Below are 18,202 nucleotides of genomic sequence, written 5' to 3' on the forward strand. Positions count from 1 at the left end.
AGCCGCAGGTGGACTGGCTTGCAGTGAATGAATGTTTCAAGGACTGAACAGCACATATGCCACCTTACCCGATTTGACAAGGCTGTGATCATGACGCCCCGCAGTTTCTCAAACGATGCAAACAAGAACATTCACGCACGCAAGCCGTGCACTGAGTGCGGCCAAGCACCAGGGCCGTCAATGCCATCTGGCCAACTCCAAGCCTGGAGATTGGCATTGGAACAAAGAGTAACGCACAATAGAATGCTCAAACCGGCAAACCGACTTGTAGAGTAATGGCACGAGCAGACTAAGCTAAAGGCCAAAATCACGAGACTAACTCAGGTGCTCTCGCCCGGAGGTTGGGTGACGAAAGCAACCTGAAGTTTGCCAAGTGAATAAAAGAAGTCATTGAAGTCGATCGTCTCAGTGGAACATATTTCATTTCATTCAATATGGCGGTGGGCAGGAGAAGCATGTGGGACAAAGAGCAAACAGTACGTGTATCCATGGAGCCACGGCCAAGGCCATGGTCAACTTGCTTGCACCCTTACATGTAACGAAGAGATCATGTGTCTGACACAAAGAAAATCCACCGATTGTCGCTAGTCCTCCCATTATTCTGGAGGCTTCAGCCAGTGTACTGACAGCGAACGCCATTTGCGTTGGAGCCGCATTGAGTCTTTTGTCTCCCGTCCGCAACAATGTTGACAATACGCGCTCGACTCGGATCCGCCGCACCGCCCTGCCCGCGCGCATGCGTGTCCACAAAGTCAACATTCCCAAAGTTAGCCAGCTGCACCTGGCCAAAGTCCTCCCAGATCCACTCCGCATCCGTCAGGCACAGGTTGTACCGCATGTTGCGAAACTCCTGGACCGTCTTTTCCCCCGTCGTGAGGTTCTCCAGCGTCGAGTTGCCCGAGTTGTACGACCACGCGTTGACCGTCATGCGCACCTTGTCGCCGGGCCTGGCCGAGAAGCGCTGCGAGTAGCGCTGCGGCTGGATGGGCCACCACTCGAACCAGTTGTCGATGGTGCCGTCGCCGTAAAACGTCAAGCCCGTTTGCAGGATGGCGTTTTGGCACGACAGCCCGTCGATGCCGACCCAGATGGCGACTGCGCTGCTGGGGTTTTGCCCGGAGATGTTGGGAACGGTAATGGTGCCGGTGACAAAGTTCCAGCCGCGGTCTTCGTCGACGGCGCCGGCCCATGGCTGTGTCACGGAGCGGCGAGAAGGCTGCGTCTCGTCGGGGGTGCCAGGCATTGCCAGCGCGCCACTGGCGGCGACAGCCAAGATTACGCTTGTCAGTTTCATGATGTAAATGAACAATTGAGCTTATTGCAACTCTGCCAAGTACAACTCTGTTGGTTGCGCCGTGGAGAGCTGTCGCCTTTTATACTGCTCTTGTCGCGGCCACAAAGGGAAGATGTAGCAAGGCACCTGTCGCAGCATCGCATTCGATGTCGCCGTCATGCGCCCAGCACGGCATTCCCCATACTATACCACATACTGAAGGTTCCCTAAACCGGCCCCCGGAATCGGAAGTTTCCAGATCTCCCCAGATCTGTTGTGGAAGGAGATTGCCGCGTCGCACTAAATGCGGTGCCGACGGAATGGCACGTTTAACGCCTTTATGGAAGGAGGTCGTCAGGCGCGGACGGCCCGGACCAAGAACTGAACGCCGTTCCGCGGCAAAGTCGGCAGCACTACCGAGTGCTTGGCATTTCGCGGGGCGAATTTCGTGTGCAGATGCCGCTTACGGCCAAGTGTCTGGGATGGTAACCAAGATGGTGAGATGGACAATTGCCGTTGGACGAAAGGTATCATTCTCGTTCTGGCCACCCTCCTCCACGGAGACCGGGTCAATTTGATGGGAGCACAGCCCGTTTGCAAAATCGTAGTCGGAACGAAACAAATAGTTCTATTTTCCCACAGCAGTACTGTACAAGGCAAGGCCAAGGGCTTTCCATTAACCAGACAAAAGCCTTTTAGCCAACCAGACTCCAGAACGCCGACATGTTGGATTCACGGGCCATCGTGTCCGACCGGTGGTGAGCTCCGGTGGTAGTGACCACGACCAAACACCCACGCCATCTCACAATACTCCTCAACGAAAACTTGTGTGATCTGCAACGCCTACCACTTATGCTTCGTCGTGACGACGGCAGCGGCCGGCATTTTTGGGTCCGCCATTTCGTCTCCGGTGTCCTCCCTGGAGTCTGAGGGACGGCCCTTGACGTTGGTAACGAGAGAAATCTCCTCCGTCGTCGCAGACGATATTGAGTTGGACGCTCCAGGTGCCGAAAGCACTGTGGAGTCTGGATCTGGCCCGTCGTGACGACTTCTAACACAGTGGCTGGAGTGGTTCGTGCTGGAAGTGGCCGCGTTGTCGCGCGACGTGACCCATTGAATGACGATGGCAGAGAAGAGGACTGGACCGGGGCATGAGCATGATGCAACAAACTATACGAGCCGGTTACCCACTGTCGCTATTGCAGCACATCAGACACACCCATCCGGGCTCGCCATTCAGAGCCATCAGAACTGTCAAATTCCTGGACGATCCCATCAGCAGAGATGCGCATTGAGTCCAGATGAAGTAATTGCAACTTACACAATGCTGCTAACCAGAGTACTTGCGGCGCCGATAAAGGTCCTAAACGCTATCGTGCGGAGGCGCAGGTTTGCCGGCGTGCGCGGCATGTTCTTGAACGAGTACATTCCTACCCCAGTATCAGCCAAATAATGCTCTTTCAGCGGGTCCCATGGGGTAAACTCACGCCTCATGGGCACCAGAAACATGAGCGTCAGGTACACATTGACCACTGTGTCGAAACTGATGAGAGGGATCATCGCGAGGCTCTTCATGCCGATGATGCAAGTGCCGTCCCGCATCTTGGCGATGCGACTATGCCCGTCAGCAGATGCCAGGGAGTAAACCAACATGGCACTAACTAGATAAAGTTGAGGATTATCACGACAAGGTATATCGACAACATGCCAAAGGCGTTGAAGAGATACAGCTTGGACTGAAACCTCCTCTTTGGCGTTCCGCGGATGATGTGCTGGAGCACGAGTTCAGCAAGGCCCACGCGGTCTAGTGGTGGCCCACTTACGGCCTTTTCAACCAAGAAGATGTATATGAACTATTCGAAGTTGGCTTGCGTGAGTGTTCTGTTCGAAGGGGAGGTCCACAGGACAACTCACAATCTTAAGCATATGTGTTAGTACATATCCAGTCCCATGAGCACGAAGAGAAGGCGCACCTTTGTCGTGACGTAGCACACCAGACACAGAAGAATGGCGCCCTCGCATGTTGCCTGGCTAGAGTTCACCCCAAACGCATGCTGTAGTGTAGCAGTGGCGAAAACGAAAGCGTAGGAGTCGATGTAAATCGCGAAAACCACTGCAACAGCCAATGTAAGCATAGTGTCCCCAAACAAGGAAGGGGTGTGAATCACTTACACCAGACAACAAGCGGTAGACGACGCCAGGTCCTGATGGCCAGGAATCTCTGCGCTGCGACATCTTTAGCTTGCCATTGCCCGTGAGAGATCGCCAGAACGACTGGACATACCAAGAAACGACGTGAGGACGGTTGCAGCAGCCAGGGAGAGTATGATGCTCATGACCTGACCCGCTTTCGGGATGCCGGACGATCCATCGTCTGCCGTTGCATTCGCCATGTTGCAGAAGTGTTGAAGAGGTGTGCTTGGCAAGACATGAGTGTCAGAGCACGGTCGTGCGTCTAGCCGGTGTCGAGTTATTATAGGATGCTCGCCCAAGAGTGCGCGTGGATCGAGGGGAAGCAAAGCCAAAACAAGTTCAGGGCCTGGAGCGACCGTACTTGGAAGAAGCAAAATGTGGCGTGAAGACACAACTACCAGACGGTTCAGGCGACAGGAAACCGGGGGTGCTTCATCGCGATTACAGCAAGAGGGTAATTTTCCTACGGTCAATGCGTCGATGCAGTTGCTACTAAATACTTGCGTCTCAGATGTTCATTCATCGGCACCGATGTACATACGAGGCAGTCGTTTGAGACATGCCTCTCTGTCGGATTGTCAGCCATGTGGGAATGGTGGTGAAAACTGCGCTCGACCCTAACGGCAAAAGGAAGCAGGCGGCAGCGAGGAGAAGAGAGCACCACGGCTGGTGTCCAAAAGAAAGCGTCATTTTCTTTTTCTCTCAATCACAACTTGTTCCCTGGCATCTCATCACAAGCCACACGCAAGCGCAGCCCTAAGCGACGACTACGGGGCTACCCGTCGTAAAGATGAAGCATCCGGCGCAGCACCTGCATTCGCAGCCAAGAGAGCGCTCGGTCTTGTGCCATTTGCTCGCCGCCAATAGCCAAGCAAGCAAGCATACCGCAACGTCATCCCAATGCAAGGGCAGAACTATCGCTGGTGGCAATGATGCCACGTCTGGTATTGTTTGTTTCGTAATGCTGGAGTGCAGCCTTGGGCCATGGAGCTCTAGAAGCGTATAGTCGTTTGCCTTCATCGCAGCTTGTTGAGGTGGCGGCGCGTCACGAAGTCCGTCGAACAATGTCCTCGAGCTCAGTCTTGGGCTGGACAAATGGCTTAACCTTGCCTCGAACCTGGCTCGCCTGCTCCCACGCGTACGCCATGCCGAAAAGCAACTCTTCACTCCACTTTGACCCCGCAAATGCCAGGCCAAATGGCGCATTTGGGCCCGTCTCATTGAGATAGCCAGATGAGCTTTGTCTGCTTGGTGTCGTGTCGGGCGCGAATCCCAACGGCACTGTGATGATAGGCGAACCGATCAGCACAGTGAGGAGTGTAAGCTCAGTGCTAGGGAAGATGACTGCATCAAGCGTCTTCTTCCTCAGCACGCCATCGAGACCATCTGGGCCGCCGAGTAGGTCGTCTATCACCTTCTGATGCTGTCTCGCCTTGGGTGCGGTATTGTCATAACCCCGTGCCAGTACCTGTTCCCACCGTACAGTATTTCGCCGAGGATATTCCTCCTCGGGGCTGTTTTGAGTGAACTCAAGCACCGACTCCAGGGAGTTAACTTTGTTGGGATTAGACGTCAACTGCGACAGATACTGTGAGAGGTTCGTGACGAAGTCGGCGTCGAGGACGGCCAGAAACTCTTTGACGTGAGAATCCAGGAGCTTTTTCACTCCGGGAAGCTCAACGTCAACAATATCTGCCCCCAGATTCTTCATGACATTTAACGCCGCATCGAAGGAGCGCGCAACTGAGTCCTTTCCAGGAGAGCCCCTTCTTTGAGACAAAAGATGACGAGGAACCCCAAGGCGTCTGCCTTCGAGGCCAGAGATAGTGCAAGCTTTACTGTAGTCTCGATTTTTCATCTCCTGGGGAATCTCCGACGTGTATCCATCCTTGTGGTCTACCCCTGCAATAGCAGAGAGGAGATACGCCGCATCTTTGACGCTGCGCGCTATTGGGCCGATCGTGTCCGCATGTTCTGCATACGGGATCACCAGGTATCGTGAGGTTAACCCTAAGGTGGGCTTGACGGCAACAACATTAGCCACATGAGCAGGAGCAGTGATCGATCCAACCGAGTCCGTGCCTAAAGCAGCCCATGCCAGACCGATGGAGGAGGCGACGGCGCTCCCTGACGATGAGCCTAGCGGGTCTTGGCCAGGATAGTATGCGCCTATTGTTTGGCCGCCATGCGCCGACCAGCCATTCGACGAATTGGTGCTCCGGAAATTCGCCCACTGTGATAGGTTTGTCTTTCCTAGAATAATGGCGCCTGCGTTGCGTAGTCTCGCGACGACGTGGCTGTCCTCGGGCACCTTGGCTCCAAGTAGTGCATATGAACCGGCCGTGTTATTCATCGCGTCAGCGGTAGCAATGTTGTTCTTAACGAGGACCGGAATGCCATAGAGCGGACCTAAGTTTCCATGGCCCTGCTTTCTCTCTGCATCACGTTGGGCGGCGATACTTCGAGCGTCTGGATTGATCTCGGTCACAGCCCGCACAAATGGATTCACCTGCTCAATTCGTTCAATGTAGGCGTCGACAAGATCAACACTGGAGAAGGCCCCTCCATCGAGTCCCTTCCGAAGCTCTTCGAGTGTCGCGTCGAGAAGTAAGGGGTAGGCTTCGCCCCGAATGGTGCTTTGTATCCGGTGACCCGTATATCCCGTCGTCTGCTCTGAAGTCGCGGTGAAAAGGGTTGTGCATGTGGAGAGAGCGATAATAACCTGGTAACCGAGTCCCTTGCGGAGTAGCATGTTGTACGGATAGGCTCCGGATGAAGTTACCTTACTACACACGTCGTCGAATGGGAATGCCAACATTCCAGCACGTAGACCACCTTCCGGCACTTTTATACACGGGCAAGGTCCTCACAGAGCCGCCGGCCAAGAGCGCGGGCGGGATCTCCTGCACGACCAACCTTGTGCCATCGCATTAGGCACGCGAGCCAAGCCTCGGCAGATCAAAAGACCGTCTCACTCGATCCCACTCCATGCATTGTAAGTCAGGTATCAGCCCTCCAGACCATTCATACGTACATCAACATTGATTACTGAAGCACCTCTCTTGGTAATTCATGCCGCGTAGGTTGATGAGCCCACATGCACTCTTCATGCATTACATGATGGCCTACAATATACGCCGAGACATAGATTGCAGCGGGGTCTTCAAGAGTTGCTCAATGCAACCATGGGCCAACTGTCTGGCTCAATCTACACCGCCATTGCGTTCGACTCATTTGATGTCATATGTACGCGACAGATGCTTAGTTCAGATATTACGGGGTGTGTTGAATGGCACACACACAGCAAATAGACTGGATTGTCGTCAAGGTCACTTTCAACGCCAGTACCACCTCATTTATCCTAGAGTTGATGAGAGCATGTGATCTGGTGCTGGCACGGGGTGAAGGCTAATTCGTGCCTAGTAATTACGCCATGCTACACACCAGATCTCAAGCTGGCTATGGTGGAGGCACACTGAGCTGAGCTGAGTTTTTTCCACCCATCCTCCCCTTTCTTTCAAATGGCAGGCATGGGTACTTATCCGTCATGGAAATTTAGTCTTGCGTATTCACTGATGTTGAAGATTGGTTAGGGTCTCATTCTGCGGGTATTCGTCATGCCACCTCTTTCTCGGCAGTTCAAACGTCGACAGGATGCGCCCGTACGACATGCCACCAAGTTGCGCCACCGGTCGAAGCTTTTCCAAGTCGACGTGACTGGCCTCCTGGTTCGTCGCATCCTCGCGTACCCAGAATCGCGTCGCCTTGATGAGCGCAAGCCCTGCTACGCTCATGCCTTCCGAAGGGGCACCAAACTCCTTGATGTCGATGACCTTGCCCTCAATCGAGAGCACGCTTTCTTGAACACGAGAAGGCTTCACCGTCGACGTCGGTGCCTCGTGGAGACCCGATATTTGCCATTCCGACAAGCCGTACGGGGCATCGATGGACGACGCATTGACTGCTTCAATCATGCTTTCCGACACGGTGTTGATGACGCATTCTCCAGTCTCCTTGAGGTTGCGGAAGGTATCCTTTTCGCGACCTGGGCGCGAGGAGAAGCCAACGATGAACATGGGAGGGTCGTGGTCAATGACTTGAAAGTAGCTGAATGGCGAAAGGTTTTTGGTCTTGCCATCTCCAGAAAGAGTGCTTATCAGGCCGATAGGTCGGGGCGCGATACCCGAGATGAGCAATCGGTAGTTGTTCACCATGGGCCGGTCCGCCGCGTAGGGGTCAATCTCCTTGTGAGGCGTTGACGCATCGTGGCCGTCGACGCCTTGGCCGTAAGTCCATTGAGGATTCGGGTGCTTGGTGACTTCAATTGGCCTGTCAGGCTCAAAGTCTGGTCTCTTGGCCTGTTTCTCCCGAAAGTTGGCTGCTCTGTCGACAATTTTGTAGTTCGCTTCCGCCTTCTGAGCCGCGGCTACTGTAGCTGATGAGCTCTTTCTCCATTGACACGCCAGCGCTAACGGCCTGCGATTTGATGATTAGCGCTCGCGTGTGACTACTGAGTGCGACTGCCAGTCGAAAAGTCCAACGCACCTTTGACGGAATTGGCGGGCCAGGGTGTTGCCAAACCACGACATGGTTGCTGAAGGGCGGGTTTGCCGCGGGCGCTCCAGCGACGCCCTTCACAGACCTGATGCTCTGGCGGCGTTGCCGAGCGGGCTTTGGGGGATTCCAAGTCAGCAGTAAGCACAATCTCAAACGGAGAATTGCGCCGAGAACCGCTTCACAGCATCAATGATGAGAGAGCATCAATGTTCGAATAGCCACTCGCCTACAGTGTACTTTGCGTAGAAACGGCTTTATTGCCGAGACCGGCGCAGAATCCATTAATAATCAGCCAAATGCCTCCCGCGCGGGCACTGAGACAAGGGGTCTTCGGATGTGGCTATTGACTTTAGTCCCGGACTAGCCCGCGACTCCCGCGCGGCCCAAGTCGGGTTACCATTTTCACTTCACTCCCACCACTCATCCCTTCCGCGAGTCCCACCACAGCGCCAAAATCGTGCTCAACGACCCCGTTCCCTCCCATGCCGCGACGGCAGGCCACCCCTGAGCCCAGAAAACCGCAGCTGATAGCATCCTCATGGGCACCGTCGCGATGAAGAAGGCCGTGTTGTCCTGGTGTGCCGCGAGGTTGTAGTAGATTCCCATGGCGATGGCGGCCAGGGCATTGCCTCTATCGGCAGCGACTACATCCGAATTCCCCGAGGGAAGAGCTGCCGTCGAAGCCATTAAGGAGTGAACTCCGGCCAAAAGAGAAGTGATGCCGAAGGCGCTGATAGTCAATCGTACAATCGACGGCATCTTGCAGCAGATGTTGATACCAGACAACGAGCTTGGCGCTGATCCGTTCGTCGCCACGTTGAGCCTTGGCCGTTTCCAAAACTTGAGCACGCTTCAGAGAAAGGGGAAGAATAACAGAAACAGTACAGGCTCAACATGTGTCAACACAAGTTGTCTTGTGTGATGATTTAGGCTATTCAAGATGACTCTGAGCTCGGCACGCGGCTGTTACTAGCCTACGATGCCGTGTTTGCCGCTCAGCTTACACTCATTTCACCTGACTCTTCAGGAGCGATTTCGGTGAGAAACATGAGCGGTGTCTCCCAGTGGTGGGCACGTCTACATGTATGGAGAGGCCCAGTTCCTTTAACTGTTCATTGCCTAAACCGCGCGACGCCTACAACATACTCGGCCGACGTGGAGAAGCCTTCAATCGTGAATTTTACAACCAGCAAGGCGCGACTCGAGCGAAGGCCCGGAGATCCCGCCAGGCCAGCGTAAGCATCGAAGCTCTCGATGGTGTCGCCAGTACAGGTAAATAGGTCCGCGCACCGGAATCGAGTTGCTCCTCTCTTGGGCGGACTACGCGATCCAGGGCATGTTGAGGACTACATAATATCATGAACTTGCATCAAAAAAAGACACTCGGGAGTGATTGCCCTGAAACCTTGGCCGTGAGACTCTGCGGCTAACACTTGGTCTCTACATGGGATAGCACACCGCTAGTAGGTACACGGACGTTGGCATCATTATGCGGACCAGGTGAGCACGAGCACCTGTTTCTGGCAACGAAGCTCTCGGGATTAGGTCTGCGGAAGTAGGACGTTTCAAAATCCCTAAATGGTTACCGTAATGACAACCCTACGATGCGCCGAAAGGCATTCTCACACTCTTTGACACCCTAGAGGATCTTCAGGGACAGTCCAAACAGCACACGACAAGTCCTCGATCAAGTGGTGGGACGTATCTGTGGAAATAAATTGAACCATCAGAGATATCACCGTCTCGGCCATTGTTGGGTCTCCGATACGGGCAAAGGAACCGGCGCGGTTGCTCGTCTCATGTGATATTGGTCGGGCACACATTTGGGAAGCAAACCTCCTGCACGAACGACAGGGTGGCGATCCTGGCGACTACGACTTACAATCCTGCCGTGCGGAATGAGTGCGCCGCAATTGCCCTCCTCACTTCCGCTAGCCGAATGGCTATGTTCGATCACAACTCGCATGTTCAGGTCTGGTGGTTGGTGCTTTCTTGGTCGAAGCACAGCAGGATCACGCATAGTTCGAATAGTGAGCATATTTCGATAGTCGCCAGGAGCTATGGACTTGTCAATCACTCGGTCACTATCCGTGGTACACTTGCCCTGATCCCTGTGGTACCTTAGATTTACAGGGGCCTATACGCGTATTACTGGGTTGGCAGCGACCTTCGCAGGCTTTATTCTTTCTGTCTAGCTCAGGAGGAAGAAGCAGGGCCATTTGTACATGACTCTCGGCCATGGCCCGTTCTAGGCCAGCATAACGCTATGCCAGTCAGCAGGACCTGCAGCGACCTCGGCTCACGGCAGGGGACAAGGCACGGAAAATAAGTGGAGTAGGGTCGTGCCAGAGATCAGTTGTGGAATAGGATCTTCACGTCGCGGACCTTAATGGTCTGTGGTGCTATTCTTGCCGCCGGCTGCCTTCCTTCTCACTTCTGATCCGCTGTGCATGAGTACCGCCATGCGTGCTGGTTACCAGTCTCCGATCTCTGAACATGAGCAAACGAAGCAGCAACTGAGCTTCATACGTCCTCGAGTCGATCACATGGGCACTCTTTCCGGATGGTATTCGAGACAAATCGTTTGACTCGGCGCCAAATATGATCATAGGTACGGGAATAGCCGCCGAGCCTCCACATATTCCTGCTTACCTGCAGCACTATCCCCATTAAATATCAGCCCCCAACACATACAAACATCTCATCATGATGGATCATCCAATGTCGGCACATTTAGCCCTCGCAGGTGCAGACGAGGAATAAGCTGCGCTGTTGGCGAACGGCCGGTCGGTTGTTACGGCCGATCGCCGAGAGTCAGCGGCCCCTCGGGCGAGACAACAAGCGGCACAATATCCTTGAAGTAGGCAAGTGCCAGTAACACGGAAGCAAGTTTGGCTCCACAGGATGAAGCCTCACTGTTCGAGTATCCTTGACCATGCTCTCTGCATCGTACGACCTTGTGCAAAGGATCCCTCGGGCTGTAAGTGAGCGCGAGCGGACTTGTAGCCAGTCCGAAGTGCGCGGGACAGCCGAATATAAAAAGGCAAGAATTCGCTCGTCCATGACTTCACGACCAGTCTCGACATCCGCATCCTTTACATGAATCTCCAAAAGACTTCACAATGCACTTCGCCACGTCAGCCACCCAAATCATTGTCGGGCTCGCCCTGACGGCCCTCCCCGTCGCACAGGGCGCCATCTCCATCGGCAACCAGATCCGCGAGGGCGGCACGCACTTCAACGTCGCCTGGATCGAGGGCCTGAGCCCCTGCACCACTGACGTCTCCATCGCGCCCGAGAGCGCGAGCGTCTGCAACCGCAACTTCCGCCTCGACGGCACCGACTACTACCTGGTCGGCTGCTCCGGCGGCAAGCCGTACGCGCAGAACCCCAAGCGACTCCGCCGCGTCAAGGACAACTCTCTGTACGGCACTTGCTCCGCCGTTTCCAAGAAGGAGATTGACTGCAAGGGAAACACCCACAACGTCGTGAAGCGCTACGTCTGCGGCTAAGCTGGCGGTGAACCAGCCCGCTCTCTTCCACGATAGCCGCGAATGGTAGAGACTGTCACCATTTTGGGTGTTGGTCGATTCCACTGGAACCATGCAAGCGAAAAGGAGACAATTTTGGATGAATTCGACTCCTCGGGGGGAATGAGGGGAGTGGGTGTGGGTGGTGTTTCCATGTCGTTCTAGTTCAAGGGGTCAAATACGGCAACAGGTATTTCCAATTATACAACAAAATGGTATTAGCCAAAATTAGTAAAACCTTCACTTGATTCATTAGTCTTGCTCATACTTCTGTTTCAAGTGGTGGGCAGTCTCCCGCAAGGCAAACATACTGGGAGCTCATGTGTAGTCTCATGCATACAGCCATGACGTAAATTTTACTTCTGTGGAATCGTCTCTTGTAACGAGGCCCTTGCAACAACGCGTCAATGTTGGCTGCAGTGACCACTCACCACAGAAAGCCAGCTGCGATGCGTCAAGGATCTGTATATGCCACGACACATGTGCTCTCGAGCAACAAGTATCGAACTAATACCCCGCTGCCCGCACCTCAGCACGGCAGCCTTTGGGAAACCTGCATTCTGCTTTCTGCCCGCAACCAACTTTGCCACGCGGAACCTCAAAATGCTACGCCTCGCCGCCCTTCATCTTTGTCTATGCTCTTTGGGCTGGGCAGCGAATCTAGCCATCCCAAGCAACCCATCTCCAACCGCGCCTGCGCAGGAGCCAAGCTCGATGCGATATGAAATCTTCTGCCCGCCCGAGATTGTCGAAATCAGAGCCCTCGAGGTTCTGTGCGTGAGAAACAGTCGTTGCGATGGCCCGCAGTACGTCTCGCCACTACCGCGGCGTTGCCAAGAGTGCGGCTGTTACCCGCGGAAGGAAGTGTGGTAGGTAGACACCACTCTACATGTGAGCCAAGGGATTGATTGACAGGAATCTCGATAGGAAGCCAAATCCGCCTGCAAAGTCCATTCGCACCTAGCAAGTCATGTCGGGCATGCTGATGGAGCCTGGATGCCCTCACGGCAATGAACAATGAGCTGGAGGTCGTCTTAGATTACTGGTGCATAACGCAATTGTCCGACCAAGTCAGTAGTATAGTACTTGCATCCCAACTCTATAGCAATAAAGCACGCTTCCAAAGGTCTATAACTTATCTCATAAATATGATGCAAGCTGCTTTGGACATGAATTATGAGATGGCATTCACCAACCCCAGCCCACAGTGGCGCATAGTAGGCCCGTGGGCAAGCACACTGGTCCACGTGTAACTGCGCACGCTCCGTTGCTTGGCATACTGCACTTGTCAACCGACATGACGTCGACGACATATTACGCGGCCAAGGGTCATTCTGCGACGCCACGCGGCCGATGCCAGAGCGCGTAATCGTCGAGTCAATGGCACAGGCGCGCACGGATCAGCTGTGTTGCCTTGTCGATCATCTGCAACGCGCGAAACTGCAAGACTCAGTGCCCTGGCCAATCTGTGCGACTCGTCGAGTCTAGACAGTGGTCGCGTGGGCCAGTTTTCTAAACAACCGTGCGAAAAATCTGTGCCGGTCTCGATGAATCGTAGCGGCTCTTGTTTCGTGGCGACTCCTGTGTTGCGACACAAAGATAGCAGCTTGAGATAAAATTGTCAATATTACTATTCACTGGTGTATATAAAAAGCGTGTTGTCGACCAACATGAGTTTTCGACACTGTTTCTTACCAACACGCGACGACACACCCGTGACTTAGAACCATGAAGACCTGGCATTTCCTTTCCACTGTTGGCATCCTCGCCGCCACAGTCTCGGCAGGAGACGGGGGAAGGACGAGCGCCAGCCCACACCGAGACGGCATTCTCGGAGACGATATGGCCAACTTGGTAGTTGGCGTGAGTACTTGGCCCGCGTTTCATGATCGATCGAACCAGGCACTAACGCGGCGACACCAAAGAGATGCGACGTGAAGAGCCAAATATGCACGTTCGATCACCACAAGCCCGATTTGCCCGAGTGTGACGAGGAACAGCCCTTGCTCGGTGGTATTACGTATTACACCAGGTGCCAGGCACCTTGGAGAGTAAGTGGCCTCTCCAAACCTTCAATGGCGCCGATGTCCAATTTGGCCGAGAACTGACGCTCCGATCTCCGCAGTGCCAAATTGGGAGATGTACGTATAACGTGCGAGAAAGTCGGACGGTGTGTCAGTAGCCGTTGGTGCTTCGGGCATGGGCACCAAAAATGCCAGAGACAAGACATGGACATGAGCTGGCGCATCAGAGAAAGGGGTCTACAACGTACATGTTAAGATAAATACGCGTTGGCACTTTCGGCGTTTTTTTCTGCCTTGATTCCGCGCAGTGACCGCGACTCCCTTTCGGCTGTAAACTTTGTAAGACACACTGCCGTCCAAAAGTTCGTTGTTACCAGACAAGGTACGACGAGTCCCTCGCAACTGTAGCTCAGTTATGCAAGAGACATACAAGCAATAGAAAGTCTGAGCACGATCACCTGTGGTCGTCATGACCTCATTCCCAGGCTTTTGTCGCCCAGGGCGAGTCGCCGAGCCACGTTCATCAAGCATCAACCGGCTTTGGGTGCGCCACCCCCCCGGCTCGGCCGCCCGTCACGCCGGAGGTGGAGCTCCCCCGCCGTGTATCGCCATTGGATCATCGGGGCCGATGGCGTCGCCGCTGGACGGAGGATCCTCCGGGCGAGGTGGTGGCTCATCAGGCGGGCGGGCAGTGGATTGGACTGGCATTGGCTGGGCGGTGGTGCGAAGACTGGGGTTCGTGGCGGAGAGACCTCCGGGGGCGGGCATGGGAGGCTTGGAGGCTTGGTAGCTGTGCCGTCATCTTGGCCGAATGTCATGCCACTCACATCACGGCTGTGCTTGCTTATAAGAGCGGGCATGACGATGCTGATGTGTAAATGTTGTGTCTTTGCATCTTCACATCATTGATCAGTACAAGGCCGCTTTGCGACATTTGCCACATCACAGTACAGCTATACGCTCCCTGTTGAATCACACGCAGCTTGCGACGGGAAAGCAATCCGACGACTCGAGCTCTCGCCTTCAATCCGGGCGAAGTCTCACCTTGGCGATCGGATCTTGGCAGCGGCCAGCCTGCGCCTACTTCTACGCAACAACGACACGATGCCTGCCCAAAAGGACCAGAGCAGCAACAGCAAGCAGCCCGCGTATATACCCAGGTCTATGCCGGAACTCGACGAAAACATCGACGACGTGAAGCTGACGGCGCCACTCTTTGGGCACGAGTGCTTCGAGGCGGTGCCGAGGGTCGACGCAAAAGTCCGACAGGAGCTGCCCAAGGGCGCGTCCACGACGCTCGACACCATCATCTCGGGCAAGGACTTTGCCTACTAGCCTGCCATGGGTGGTGTGGCGCGCCATGAGCTTGGCGCTACTGGTCCCGTGTCGGTAAACTCGGCGGCCTGGAAGAGATGTCGATAGAGCACGAATGGCATCTGCATTACGTGGCGTGTCAATCAATTGATGACGCAGAGACAGTCGTTTGGGCGTTCAAGAATTTGGCGACGGGAATGGGATCTTGGTCAATGACTCAATGGTCAATAGAGTCGTCCACGGTTCCGGGGACGGATGTTGGATTTTGTTACGACAACATTGAAGATGGAGATGAACGCCGAGGGTTCGTGCTATGATCAGCAGGCCATTGTTTTACTTTCTTTCCCTCGGCGCACTTACATGAGATAACTTGGTAGCTAAAAATCGTCACCCGAGAGTCGAGTTGACTAGCATTTCGTCCGTCGAATCCGCTCAAATCCACAGCAATAACAAGTGAGAAAGCTCCGACAGGCCATCATTCAGGTACCGTCGGCGTTGAGGATGCTTACCCGAACGGCTTGGCTTCCGCCAGGAACAGTCGCGCTATCAACCCCTGAAGCGTCAGCACGCAAATTGGGCCAGCAATCAGCCTCAAGCACAGCTTAAACGGACGTCGCCATATGTGAACAACACCATCAATCCCATCGCACCCATCCTTCCGCCTACCAAGCCCTTGCTCTCAACTTACAGCATCTGGGCGAGGCCAGCACCGGCCCTCTACCTGCGCCATGCGCCTCATCAACAATGCGACGCTCGCGCTCGAGTCCTTCATGGGCAAGCCGCCGCCCTACGCCATCCTCTCGCACACTTGGGCCGACGGGGAAGTCACATATGAGGACTTTTCCGAAGCCGACCATCAAGCGCGGACGCAGAAGAAGGGTTTCCGCAAGATCGCCATGACGTGCGAGCTCGCAAGGCGGGCGGGCCTCACGCACTCGTGGGTCGACACCTGCTGCATCGACAAGCGCAGCAGCGCCGAGCTCACCGAGGCCATCAACTCCATGTTCCGGTGGTACGCCGACGCCGCCGTGTGCTTCGCCTGGCTGGCCGATTTAGCTCCCGATGAGGCGGCAGAGGCATCGCTGTCCGGGCTCTCGCTATCGGCACATCGGTCACCGCGCCACCGGCCGCAACAGCAGGAGGTCGAGGCCGTGACGATACCTGGCCTGGAGCGATGCCGCTGGTTCACCCGCGGCTGGACCCTGCAGGAGCTCATCGCGCCGCGGACAGTGCAGTTCTACGACCGCGACTGGCACCTTTGCGGCACCAAGGCAGAACTGAGCGCACAGCTCGCCCGCGTTACCAACGTCAGCCGCGAGGTGCTCGCCAACCCGGCGCGCATGCACCGCCTATCCGTAGCCTCGCGCATGGCCTGGGCATCTGGCCGCGAGACCACGCGCGTCGAGGACACGGCCTACTGCCTGCTGGGCATCTTTGACGTCAACATGCCGCTGCTCTACGGCGAGGGCGAGAGCGCGTTTCTCCGGCTGCAGGAGGCCATTGCGTCGCAGACGAATGACTTTTCGCTGTTTGCGTGGACGGCCCAGCCAGCGGCGGCGGCAGAGGGAAGCAGGAAGCCGCAGAGCTACTGCGGAGTGTTCGCCTCGTCGCCGGCAGACTTCCATGGGGCGGCGTCGATACGGCTGTTGCGCGACGCGGCGTTTGACCCAGAGTTCATCATCACAAACAAGGGGCTGCGCATGAACACAAACGTCTTTCCTGGGGAGGGCGGTTACTTCCTTGGCCTCAACTGCACTCACCACGTCGATTCACCTTCGCAGAGTCAGAATTACGGCACGGTAGAGCCTGGCGAGGAGCTTGGCATCTGGATCCAGCAGCACGGCGGCGGCGTGTACAGCCGCGTCCGCTCACACGAATACGCCCGGCAACCACCCGGCGTCAAGGCCAAGCTATCACGCATCTTCCTCTCGCGATTCGTCTCCGCGGAGCTCTCCCTCGAGCTCGAGGGCAGCCAAGACTGCGCACTCGTCCTGCGCCGCGGCTTCAACGAGCATCTCGTGACGCACAGCCCCGAATTCCCCTTCGCCGCGAACCAAGTCCTTCCCGCGGAGCAATGGGACGCGCAGCGACGCATGTTCGTGACGCGCGGGGCCCAGGGCGGCGGCTTCGCGGCGTACGCGTACTTCATGGCGCGGTTCGACAGCGAGGTGTTCCGCGAGGAGGTCGTGTCGAGCGCCGAGAGCTTCGTCCTGGCGTTTGGGTGGCTCGCGGGCGAGGACGAGCCGTGGGTGTGCGTCGCGTCGATGCGCGAGCCCGAGGTGTACCAGGCCATGGGCGACGCGAGCAGGATGGCGGCGGCGATTGCGGACGCGGGCGGCAGGGGCGTCAGGGAGCTGGTGCTGCGGGACTACTACCAGTGGATCACAAAGGTCGTTCGCGTGTCGGTGGAGGCGGTGGCGACGGAGGGCATGGTGGTGTATAACATTGACATGGAGTTGGTTGACCCGCCGGAGCATGTGCTCAAGGGGCCGGAGGGGGCGCTGTCGCATCCGGAGAGTCCGCTGTACAAGAAGATGCAACCGAAGCCGAGCCGGCGGCGGCGGTAGAGACGGTGTTATGGTAGTAGACCTTGGCAATGGCCCGTGGCAAGCATCGTGGCATGAGAGCGTGGTGTTGTAATAAGCAGCCACGTCCGAGTTGTGCAACTCGCCCTCGCTGGTGCAACGATATGCATGCGAGGGCGCATCCACTTATTATGCCGCCGGGCTGCCGGGGCGCAAAAATAAAAGCAAAGAAAAAAAAGATCAAGCAGCTCTCTCCCACTCGGAAAGGAACGCAGTCCACCGACGACGGACGCAAAAAAAGAAAGACAGCTCTTCAACTCTCCCGCCGGGAATTGAACCCGGGTCTCAAGCGTGACAAGCTTGCATACTGACCACTATACTACGGAAGATGGGAATGACTTTTCGAAGTCATCGTAGCGAGTCGTGGTGGCTGCTGATGGGAAATTGGCGAGCTGAATCCACTTAAGAGGCCCGCGATCTCTGTCTGGTGGAGTTTTTTGGTCCCCGTTTGCCCTGTGCTGGCAGGGGTCCCGACAAGTCTGGACCGGCGGGGGCCCACACGCTGCGATTGTATCTTTGTACACGGATGCGTCGAGGATATGATACGAATGCCTCATTCTGAAAGTCAATGAAGCTTATTGTGCGCGTACTGCGCAGGATGAAAGAGCTGCCCCTCTCCATGTCCAGCTCGGCCGACACCGTTGGGATTGCCCGTTTGGGAAACCGGCTCGGACGGGCCGCGACCCACCCAGCTGCCGGCGCGGCGCACGTGACCACAGAAATTCA

The 18,202-nt window shown here is 55.6% G+C and overlaps 7 protein-coding genes and 1 non-coding gene across 8 annotated transcripts; 3 read left to right on the forward strand and 5 right to left on the reverse strand.

Annotated features, from left to right (window-relative positions):
- Positions 1–610: 610 nt before the first annotated feature.
- On the reverse strand, positions 611–1,243 carry PLICBS_009042 (uncharacterized protein; the record flags this gene model as incomplete). The annotated part of the gene is made up of 1 exon (XM_018327830.2): positions 611–1,243. One exon carries the CDS (start codon positions 1,241–1,243, stop codon positions 611–613), a length of 633 nt encoding a protein of 210 aa, XP_018173546.2.
- An 873-nt stretch (positions 1,244–2,116) lies between these two features.
- PLICBS_009043 (uncharacterized protein) lies at positions 2,117–3,666 on the reverse strand (the record flags this gene model as incomplete). The annotated part of the gene is made up of 9 exons (XM_018327831.2): positions 2,117–2,412; positions 2,465–2,535; positions 2,595–2,703; positions 2,761–2,888; positions 2,936–3,045; positions 3,097–3,126; positions 3,247–3,386; positions 3,446–3,499; positions 3,558–3,666. 9 exons carry the CDS (start codon positions 3,664–3,666, stop codon positions 2,117–2,119), a joined length of 1,047 nt encoding a protein of 348 aa, XP_018173547.2.
- Positions 3,667–4,511: 845 nt separating this feature from the next.
- Positions 4,512–6,218, reverse strand: PLICBS_009044 (uncharacterized protein; the record flags this gene model as incomplete). Its single annotated transcript, XM_018327832.2, has 1 exon — positions 4,512–6,218. One exon carries the CDS (start codon positions 6,216–6,218, stop codon positions 4,512–4,514), a length of 1,707 nt encoding a protein of 568 aa, XP_018173548.2.
- An 817-nt stretch (positions 6,219–7,035) lies between these two features.
- On the reverse strand, positions 7,036–8,055 carry PLICBS_009045 (uncharacterized protein; the record flags this gene model as incomplete). The annotated part of the gene is made up of 2 exons (XM_018327833.2): positions 7,036–7,942; positions 8,012–8,055. The coding sequence occupies 2 exons, from the start codon at positions 8,053–8,055 to the stop codon at positions 7,036–7,038; spliced, it is 951 nt and encodes a 316-aa protein (XP_018173549.2).
- Positions 8,056–11,145: 3,090 nt separating this feature from the next.
- Positions 11,146–11,535, forward strand: PLICBS_009046 (uncharacterized protein; the record flags this gene model as incomplete). Its single annotated transcript, XM_018327835.1, has 1 exon — positions 11,146–11,535. One exon carries the CDS (start codon positions 11,146–11,148, stop codon positions 11,533–11,535), a length of 390 nt encoding a protein of 129 aa, XP_018173551.1.
- A 2,906-nt stretch (positions 11,536–14,441) lies between these two features.
- Positions 14,442–14,912, forward strand: PLICBS_009047 (uncharacterized protein; the record flags this gene model as incomplete). The annotated part of the gene is made up of 2 exons (XM_065601535.1): positions 14,442–14,449; positions 14,651–14,912. 2 exons carry the CDS (start codon positions 14,442–14,444, stop codon positions 14,910–14,912), a joined length of 270 nt encoding a protein of 89 aa, XP_065457607.1.
- Positions 14,913–15,619: 707 nt separating this feature from the next.
- PLICBS_009048 (uncharacterized protein) lies at positions 15,620–17,458 on the forward strand (the record flags this gene model as incomplete). Its single annotated transcript, XM_018327836.2, has 1 exon — positions 15,620–17,458. The coding sequence occupies one exon, from the start codon at positions 15,620–15,622 to the stop codon at positions 17,456–17,458; it is 1,839 nt and encodes a 612-aa protein (XP_018173552.2).
- Positions 17,459–17,733: 275 nt separating this feature from the next.
- Positions 17,734–17,805, reverse strand: PLICBS_009049. Its single transcript has one exon. It is a non-coding gene; the product is annotated as a tRNA-Asp (tRNA).
- Between the last annotated feature and the right edge of the window lie 397 nt (positions 17,806–18,202).

The sequence above is a fragment of the Purpureocillium lilacinum genome, assembly GCF_023168085.1.
Source record: "Purpureocillium lilacinum CBS 284.36 DNA, scaffold_7, whole genome shotgun sequence".
NCBI lineage: Eukaryota > Fungi > Ascomycota > Sordariomycetes > Hypocreales > Ophiocordycipitaceae > Purpureocillium > Purpureocillium lilacinum.